The following is a 10332-nucleotide window of genomic DNA, read 5'->3' as shown; positions in this document are numbered from 1 at the left end:
GTAATGCTGCTCATTAACTATACCCTGGATATGTCACCTTGTGTGTTGTTGTGATTGGTTGTAGTGTTATCCAATTGCGCGCAGTGAGATTTTCAAATGCACGCTTGGTCTCATCCCTTGAGATGGCCGACTTTCATTACTCGATGCCAGGCCCCTAATCTTTCGGATTTTAGTCTGGATTTTCAGGCTAGTATTGGACAGGCCCTCTAGCTCACCCAGTCAGAGCGTTCACCCCATGTAGGAGTCCTGCAGTGGCCCGGGTTTGAATCCGACCTGTGTGTCACCCCCATCTCTCGCCCTTTTTTAATGTCTATCCACTGTCAATAAAGGGAAAAGCCCCAAAAAATATTCTTTAAAAAAAATGATACCTCACCCAAGACTCATCATACTGTTCGTTAGCTGTTAAAGGAGGCGTGCCTAAAACATTGGGGATGGGCCAAATCATGACCAATGAAAACGGAACTCTCTGCTCAGTTCAATGAAATGTCATACAAGACCTTAAATGGATCACCAGTTATGAAAGGGGGCGTGGTTTGAGAATAGTGGGCTGGCCAAACAATGACCAATGAAGAAGGAACTCTGCTGAGTTAAGTGATACCTCACACAAGACTACCTTAAACGCTTCAAAAGTTATGAAAAGGGATGTGGTTAAAGTATAGGGGGCAACTCAGTATCACATTTAGACCACACATAAGTTTTATGTAAATTCAAATGACGTTTGTCATATAGGGCTGATTTCCTGTTGCCAGCAAGGAGCGCTATGACCAAAAGTCAACATTGGCCTGTGTATGTCCTCAGGCCTAGACTTTTGTTGATCATGGGAAATTTCAAGCAGAATGGACAATTTACACTTTCTAGTTCATTGCTTAACACTCAAAATGGCCGCCATGCCACGTCTCACACCGATTTGACAAAATGTTTTGCGTTTAATAACTTTTCATCTTGATGGTGTTGAGATGGCACACACTAGATTTGAATTCCATTGGGATAAAATCTGTTGGAGAAGTTTGTTAAAGTATAGCACTTTGATTTTAAGGTATACTTCCTGTTGCCACTAGGTGGTGCTATGACTTTGAGTAAAATCAGTCTATAGATGTCCTCAGGTTCGGACTTTTATGAATCTTGAAAAGTTTAAAGCAATTGGACAATATACACTATAGTTACACCTACTTCCTGTACGCACAAAATGGCTGCCTCGCCATGGCCATGCCCTATGACGAAAAGTTTTTCTTTCAAATGACTTTTCATCTCTAAGGTCTTAAGATGGCACAGACCATATTTGAAGTTGATCGGATGAAATCTCTTAGTGGAGTTTGTTAAAGTACAACGTGGAAATGGCCAAAAGATTTTAACTTTCAATTCAAAATGGCAGACTTCCTGTTGCGTTAAGGGTATGGTGCCAATTGGCTTTTTTGTACGTCTTGAGATGCTACATATGTGTACCAAGTTTTGTTAGTCTACGTTAAATGTACTGCTTAATGGTAAACATACTGTCAAATAATATTTACTGATTGTCAAGAGTATACAATGTTATTGACTTTCAATCTTGCAACCATAATGTTAGCTTTCTGGCTCATAGCTAAACCAAAGGATTGTATAAGATAAGCGGATTAGAAATATCTCCCCCTTACAAAATGTTCTTTGGCGTGTGATCATGGTATAGAAGGTACATGCTGTAAGAGGTGTCAATTATCTGTAATTATTGGATGCCAGGGAAGCCAGTTGCCGCCTCGTCGAGCATTAAGCTTTACGTATTATAGTCATGGTTCAAAAATATACCTCAGCATTATTATTATTTTTTACTTTCCATGCAATTGAAGCCAGACAAAACAACACTGAGCTCATGTCACACAAGTGCTCTGTCTTCTATATGAAAATTTATAGCTTTTTTTATTTCTTTGAGCCAAAGGGCCAGCATTCAGGACTAATTTGACTTTCTGGCTCTTCAACAATAATGAGATCTTGAAAAATGTCTTTTAGATTTGGACACATTTTGGGTAGTTGAATTTTGTTCCAAATTTTGAGCTCATGGTCCCACCCTCAGTTTTTTTTTTCTTTTCTTTTCTTTTTTTTTAGGACATCCAGCACTTATCCCCAGCGACAGACTTCTACAAGAAGCTGGCTCTGGACTGTTCTGGCCAACAGGTGGCAGTTGACCTGTTCTTGCTCAGCTCTCAGTACTGCGACCTAGCATCGCTTGGTAAGTCCCGGACTAAATGGTTGGGTAGAGGGTGGATAGAGGGAGGGTTTATTGGACCTTTTGTTTACATGTCTTACATGTCTCACAAGAGCTAAAAACACTGGTAATCAGTCAGTAGAATAGGTGAAAACTACAACATCAGTCATAGAAAAAGCTGGATATAGGCAAAAGGTTTAAAAAAACAACAAACAGATTTAAACACAGGAAGATGTGGAAAATTACGTTTGAATTTGTTTTTTTATCACGTCACATAAAAGACAATCAGTTTCTCCTCCTCTTGTGTGCTTTTCTTCTCCCAGGCTGCATATCCAGATACTCAGCAGGGAGCGTTTACTACTACCCCTCCTACCACCACCAGCACAACCCCGCTCAGGTGGAGTGCTTCCAGAAGGATCTGAAGAGATACTTAACCAGGAAGATCGGCTTTGAGGCTGTCATGAGGATACGCTGCACTAAAGGTCTGTTGGCACAACAGCCCTTAGTTTTCAACGTGTCATTTTTCCTGCAGAATTATTTTAAAGATAAACAATTCGGATGTGTTGTCTTCCTTGTAGATAACAGCGCTGGTTGCTGTGATTACCTTAATTAACGAAGTGTTGATGACGTTTTATCAACTTTTCATTCATCAAATCATTATTTAAATCATTTGGATGCACTACCTATAAACAACACAGCTATTACAGCTCCTGAATGCATTCCTTGTTCCTAATGTATATTTGACCTTAAGGTTAGATCTCCTTTCAATCATTTTGAAGAAAACATGATGTCTGTGGAGTCCAAGCAAATACATTGTTGATGTTGTTGGGACTTATTTTTTTGCAGTTAAGCATTAGTTTGTCTCTGTCAGTCCAGCTTTTGATTTTTCTCTCTCTCTCTCTCTCTCTCTCTCTCTCTCTCTCTCTCTCTCTCTCTCTCTCTCTCTTCTCTCTCTCTCTCTCTCTCTACTCTCTCTCTCTCTCTCTCTCTCTCTGCAGGCCTGTCCATCCACACGTTCCACGGAAACTTCTTTGTGCGCTCCACAGACCTGCTGTCCCTTCCCAACGTGAACCCAGACGCTGGCTTTGCAGTTCAGATGTCCATTGAGGAAAACCTGGTCGATATGCAAGTCGTCTCTTTCCAGGCCGCGCTGCTTTACACGTCCAGCAAAGGTTGTTTTGTTTTTTCCAAGCCATTGTGAAAAATGTAAATGGCATTCTCTGCCTTCTGTTTAAAGGTCCCATGACATGGTGCTCTTTTGATGCTTATATATAGACCTTAATGGTCCCCTTATACCATATCTGGAGTATCTTTCCCAAAATCCAGCTTTGGTACAGCCACTAGAACCAGTCCCACAATGAGCTTCCTATAGTGCGCCATTTCTGAGTCGGTAGCTTTTGAGGAGGAGGGGGGGGGGGGCTGGCAAGGAGGAGGCTGGGGGTGTGGCCTTGACCAACTGCCACTTTGCTCGTTTTAATGCCATGATGTCTCTCTCTCTCTCATGGGCAGGCCAAATTCTCTAGGCAGGCAAAGTGGAGAAAGGGGAGGTAACCTTGCCCTTATAACCTCATAAGGGGCAATATTCCTGATTGGCCCATTTGAGCTTTAATTTTCTCAAAAGCAGAACAGGATACCCAGAGCTCAGTTTACACCTATCGCCATTTCTAGCCAATGTGGGACCATAGGCAGGCTGGGGGAACACATATTAACTTTAAAAAACCTCAAAACCTAAAAAGTGAAATTTTAATGCCGTGGGACCTTTTGCATAACATGTTATCTCTTACAGGAGAGAGGAGGATCCGTGTCCACACGTTGTGTCTCCCTGTGGTAAATTCTCTGTCGGACATCTTTGCTGGGGCTGATGTTCAAGCGATCACTGGACTGCTGGCTTGTATGGGTAGGTACTAAACCAGCAAACCCCTTTAAAGATCCCCTCCAGAAATGTTTTAAGACATATAAAAATACTCGAAATAATGCTTGAAATGATTGTTACAAATTCTTGAAATTGCATCTGCTCTCTTTCCCCCAATTCAAAGGTCTAGAATCCATGAATTAGCAAATATAGTACATTTAAAAAGTTGGACACTGGGCACAAGATTTCTTTCATTTCACTGAAACGTCAATTCTCAGTGTATGTGCTCTTCAGGTTTCAAGTTTCCACATCATACTTGTGTGTGAGTTTTATATTTTACCATGATTGATTAAAAAATTATGCTCATACAGGCACGTGTTAAACCCAGATTTAGGGTGATCACAGAGAAGCTTTTCGCCTTAGCAGATACATATGAAAACAAATTGAGAAACAATATGTTCTGGTGATGCGCATAATTATTGAATGTCATGTCAGATAATTTGCTTTTATTCAGATCAGGCATACTTTCAATACCATATAATTATTTTACCCCAAACTTCTGCATTGTATGTATGTATGTATGTATGTATGCATGTATCAGAACTCATTCTTTGATTTGTATTGTCGATTCAAATTCAGTTTGTTAAAAAGTGTGTATGTGTCTGTGTGTAGTATTTGTGTTAATATGTTACAGCTGTTTTCATCCCTGTGTTAAGTAACTTAAAGCAGGAATGTGAAGAAAAAGTAAAACCATGCAGATATCCATGAGTTTAGTATTCATGCCTGTGGTAATTTCCTGGATCTGTGATCACATTATCAACATGAACTTGGACTTGATTAAAGCATCACTCAAGCTAATTATTCTTCTTTGTTGCAGTAAAGAGTCTTTTGATTGGCTCGATACTAAATTATTGCAGGGTTTTCATCCACTTCACTGTTATTAGCACTGACAGATGGAGATGAGTTGCAACAGCTGTGGTTACCTAGCAACCACCGCATACTGAGCAGTCAGATCCGTCCCGGCTCATCTTGCAGTCACTTAGAGAACAGACGCTGTTATTTCTGCTCTCTTCAAAATATGGCACAGAATGGCACTACCACTGTTTTTGCCTCACTTTGGCTGACGGTCCACAACACTAAAAGTCTAAAGTTGCATTGAAATTTTAAAAAAAAAAGCTTATTGTTTTGATCACATTATTTTTCTAACTCAAAGTGAAGAATAAACTTTCATGCTTTGTTTCAACATTCAATCAGAATTGAGATGCCATTGAAATGTTCTTCCTCGTCTGTGCCTCTCCAAGTCTCCCCTAAAGTAATTGTATGTAAAGATACCGATACCAGTATTGGTATTGCCTCAGATACTGACTAAAACGCTGGTATCTGGTAAGTACTGGAGTTTGTGCACCGATACATTACAGTGGTTTATTTATGTTTCTGGATGATAAAAGAAAGTTTTGTGGCCTTCATTGTTTGTTCGTGTTTCAGAAAGAGTTTAACCTGAGCCAGACCGACAACAAACATAGACATCACATCACATCCGTACAGGGATAGTAATATACAGTTGTTAAAACATAACAAAATATATGACACACTGGTATTGGATCAGTACTTGGTATTGGCCAACAATACAAAGAAGACAGGTATCAGAATCGGTGTCGGGAAGCAAAAATGGTATCACACCATCTCTAATTGTATGTAGATCTTCTATGCAATTATAATTTCTCCCAAATTATTAATTTCTTACTACCCTTTGGGACCGCCCAAGTCAGCGGTTTTATTAAAAAAAAAAGAAAAGAAGACTAATAGTGGTTTTGACAGAATGAGATTCTGACTGCAAATATGTCCCTGTCACTCTCTCTCCAGCTGTGGACCGCTCGACGACAGCAAGTCTGAGTGACGCCAGAGATGCAATGACCAACGCTGCCATTGACTCGCTGACATCATTCCGCCAGTCTGTGTTGACCATCCAGCAGCCCGGCCTTCTGGCCCCGGCCTGCCTCAGACTCTTCCCCCTCTTCATCCTTGCTCTGCTCAAACAGGTCTGCATCTGCACTGTCGACCAATGCTTCACTAAATTACTCAAATCGTAATTTGTTAAGAGGCTGAGGAAATCTTTTATTCCGTTTTTGTTTTTTTCCCGGTTAAAATGAAACAGTCACAATGTTTTCAAGCACTTCTGAAACTGCTTTTTACTCCCAAAATGTTGTGTTTTAAACCACTCCATCGAGCCTTTGTTGATCCAGTTTGTGCATGCACCCTGCAGAAAGCCTTCAGGACGGGCACCAGCACCAGGCTGGATGACCGGCTCTTTGCCATGTGTCAGCTGAAGTACCAGCCATTGGTCTACGCATTACTGATGATCCACCCTGCTCTGTACCGTGTCGACGATCTGTCCGATGAGGTGAGGAGGATGAAATTATGTCTTGAAAAGTAGTGACCCTGGAGAAAATTAAATTGAAAATAAAATTTCAGACGCAAAAGAGACTTCCTTTTTATCTTTTAGTGTTTTGTTTATGATTTAATATTATATGATTGGAGTAAAAATGAAGAAAAAATATGTTTATGGAAACATTTTATGGAAAAACACTGTTTTGGATTGGAAGTCTAGTCATGTTTTAGGACCATTATTTAGTCCCTAACAGGTGAAGCTCTAAATTCAGTCTAGGTGATGTATTTTAAGTAGTGGGCTGAACCTGGACAGTCATCCCAATATTTCCCACGTATTCTTAAGTGTCTCCCTGTTATTGAGTTACTGTCTCTTGTCTTCTGTTTCCTGCATCCTCAGGGAGCTTTGAACATCAATGATCGAACCATCCCTCAGCCCAGAGTGCTGCAGCTGTCTGTGGAGAAGCTCAGCAGGGAAGCAGCTTTCCTCATGGATGCTGGAACGGTACGAATCTTTAATGTACTCATATTATGCTTTTTTGCTTTTTCCCTCTTCCTTTATTATATTATATATCTTTTTTGTGTATGTTATAGGTTTTCAAACCCAAATTCCAAAATTCTCACTATTTATCTATATACCTTATGTTCCAAAAGGTCATGTATCTGTGGATTGGACGGAACTGCCACCCCAACTTCCTCACACAAGTCCTGGGAGTTCCCAACTACGCTGCCGTGCCTGATAACCTGGTAGGATTTCCTGACAAATTGTCTTAAGGATGGAATCAGGGTCCTATCTGTTAACTCTCTTACAATACAGTCTCACTCATTGCATCCTCCTGCCTGATGTTGAAAACTTGACTGTCGCTCTCTCCTCTCACAGTATCTGCTCCCAGAGCTAGACACTGCCGAGTCGCAGAGAACCAGGGCTTTCATCGGTTGGCTGAGGGATCAGAGGCCGTTCTTTCCCTCACTGCATGTCATCAGGTGGGCAACAGACAACATCCTGTACAAAAGAGTAAAGAATCATGTAGCGAGACTGTGGGGAAATTAAAACCAGCAATCAGCTGCTGGTAGATTTTAATTTTGGCAGTTAATCTACTGTAATAGTAATGTCTGTTCTTTTTGGTACAATCTGAAAACTGAGCAGCACTGAAGTAACTCGTAAGGGTTTTTAAAAACTGGAACAGAATTCAAAATGTAATTTATAATTAAATTTTCTCAGAAAATAACATTTATGGGAAAAGTGGAAGTGTGCAATCGAAATATCTTCAACATTTTCATAATAAAAACCAAACTCTTGTATACCCTTCCTCGGTACTTTATAATGAAAGAGCAACTACAACTAACAACTTTTTTCTTTCACCCTTTGACTCTCAGGGACGAGAGCCAGCTGAAACCCACCTTTATGCAGAACATGATCGAGGACCGAACAGAGTCGGCCCTGTCGTACTACGAGTTCCTCCTCCACCTCCAACAGCAAATCTCCAAATAGAGTGTGTGTATGTGTCTGCGTGTGCGTGTGCGTGTGCGTGTGTGTGTGTGTCTGTGTGTGTGTGTGTGTGTGTGTGTGTCTGCCTCTCGCTCTCTCTTAAGGAGTCCTCTTTCTCCATCTCCAGCTGTGGTCCACTATCTCTCTGAGGAAAAGCTCAACTGACTGGACTGTTCTCATGCCTATTTGGCACTTTTTACCGAGCTGAACCATTGTGTTGGAAGTTAAAACAAAAACAAGAAATCCAAGATGGTGATTATGTCAATGATCGAATGAATCAGTGTTTATTCTCATAGAACAATGCTGTCTAACTGAGGTATCGTTCAGATACAGTCCAGGCAAAAGGATGTGTGAAATAATTTTGTCCGAAAAGCACAGTCGTCTTTACTAAAACAAGTTGTGCGTGCGTGCGTGCGTGCGTGCGTGCGTGTAAATTAGGCTAGGTTTATGAGGAAGGGTTAGTATGTTTGCGATCAGACTGTTATTGAGTGTCACCAGGAGTGTTTGTACACAGAACACCTGAGCTCTGGCAACACTCTTAATATCCTACCTGAAGGACAGAACATTTTATTTTTCTGTCATTATAATTGTGTGTCGAACAAATTAATAGACTCTGTTGTAAAAGGCAGGATAGGTAAAGGCGTTTAACGGCATATTGACCGAGCTATCGTCACTGCCTTGAATGTGTGGACTCGGCAGTGGAAGCTCATTTTCATTGGTCTGATCTGTCCTTCAGAAAATCTCTGTCATCCCTTTTCTCTCTGGACATTCAGAACACCTCTGACAACATTGCTGTTCTGTTTTTGTTTTTTGTTTTTTTTCTTCTTTTTTTTTTTCCGACTATCTAATAATTTATGAGACTCCCAATCTGATTAAATTCTATATTTGCCTTGTATGGGAAGTCACTTTTTATTATTAAACCTCTGTTTAAATACAGACTCTATATATGGAATATTTTAATATAATAGGATATGGGAAATTCTTTAACACACATAACAAAGCCATTGTGATCTTTTAATCATGCTTATTGATACTTGTATATTGAAAAAAGACTGCAGTATATAAAAGGTGAAGAAATGCTGATTTCAATAGAAACATTAAGGTGAAATGACGCTAAGGAAATAAAATGTTTGGGAACAGTGTTTATTCAGTGTTTATTCAGCGGAAGCAAAGATTACAACACAGAATATGGACCAATAATAGTCAATTTTTTGTTTTGACTGAAGCGTGAATTGAAGATTTTTTGATTTGGTCTGATTTCATACAGTTTGTAATCTATGTATTATATAAGCAAAAGTGTATTTAGGAACAAATGTTTTGGTCTTCATGCACAAAATTGTCTTTCATAAAAAATCTGATGAAAATAAAAATAGCTTGTTTGTACAGAGTAAATTGCAGAGGTGTGGACTTAAGAAAATGATGTTATAAAAACGTTTTCTGGAGATCAACTTGTCACTTTCTTGACAAAAAATTTGCTTTGTGAGCTGAACAAAAAGGTGCCCTGTATCTATAACAGGAATAACTGACCAAGACACACCTCATAATTTTGCATCGAAAGCAATAAATACAAATTTTACACAACACATTAATTATCTCTTTAAATTGACTTTGGCATTGAATCAGGTGAAGGGGAACATAACCAGTCCAGGACTTGGTTTGCAAAACGCTGGCTTTGTCCCACCTCTGGTAAATTGTGAATCCGTGCAGTTCCAGATGGAGGAATGCCAAAAAAAAACAACTGATGTATCAATACAGTTATAAATGTTAATAACAATATTTTCCAGACCATATTTTCTCAATAACATATCATTTGTGAATCTTAGTACATGCAAAACAGATAAAGTAAATTTTGAGGTCCCTGATAATGGAAACTTAATTACTTATACTTTTATATTAAAAATGTCAAGACAACAGTTAAAAAAATATTTGAACAATATGTTGTGACTTTTTAAGGAAGATCAGTATCAAACAATGTCGACTTGACTTGTGACCTTTAAATGTTGATGTAACCAGTGACCAACAGAGTGTGTCCAACAAAGTAATGTAGTTTTTATTTCACCTTTGATCAATTTATTTCTCATTTACACAAGCTGAACATTCTTTTAAATCTGATTGCTGATGATAAGATACAATAATATTAGATATTTACCAATTTTATAATTATTACTTCATTTTCAAATAAAATGTTTTTGACGACTGAACCTGGCAGACTACTGACAGCATGTTTTGTGTGCTGTAGGTTTAAAACCCTTAATGCAGTTTGACAGATAAAAGTCGACACTGCTTTCAAATGTATGAACCGTATTTTGTGAGGCGAATCAACATAAAAATTCGGCCACCATTTTGATAACTAAGTAATTGCTTAAGTAATTTTTTTAAAGTGCTCATATTATGCTCATTTTCAGGTTCATAATTGTATTTAGAAGTTAT

The 10332-nt window shown here is 39.2% G+C and overlaps 1 protein-coding gene across 4 annotated transcripts in view; it reads left to right on the top strand.

Moving 5' to 3' along the window:
* Positions 1-7994, top strand: part of sec24a (SEC24 homolog A, COPII coat complex component) — a 22726-nt gene extending 14732 nt beyond the window's left edge. For all 4 annotated transcript variants that reach the window (XM_032534172.1, XM_032534171.1, XM_032534169.1 and 1 more), the window contains 10 exons: positions 2077-2200; positions 2500-2658; positions 3175-3348; positions 3963-4073; positions 5892-6067; positions 6292-6429; positions 6814-6918; positions 7068-7160; positions 7294-7397; positions 7791-7994. In XM_032534172.1, coding sequence (XP_032390063.1) covers positions 2077-2200; positions 2500-2658; positions 3175-3348; positions 3963-4073; positions 5892-6067; positions 6292-6429; positions 6814-6918; positions 7068-7160; positions 7294-7397; positions 7791-7905 — 1299 coding nt within the window. In that variant the 3' untranslated portion in view covers positions 7906-7994. The remainder of the gene's footprint in view (positions 1-2076; positions 2201-2499; positions 2659-3174; positions 3349-3962; positions 4074-5891; positions 6068-6291; positions 6430-6813; positions 6919-7067; positions 7161-7293; positions 7398-7790) is intronic.
* The last annotated feature ends 2338 nt before the right edge of the window (positions 7995-10332 follow it).

This window comes from Etheostoma spectabile, chromosome 13, assembly GCF_008692095.1.
Source record: "Etheostoma spectabile isolate EspeVRDwgs_2016 chromosome 13, UIUC_Espe_1.0, whole genome shotgun sequence".
NCBI classification, from domain to species: Eukaryota; Metazoa; Chordata; class Actinopteri; order Perciformes; family Percidae; genus Etheostoma; species Etheostoma spectabile.
Note: the sequence above shows the minus strand (reverse complement) of the source record. Positions and strands in the feature narration are given on the sequence as shown.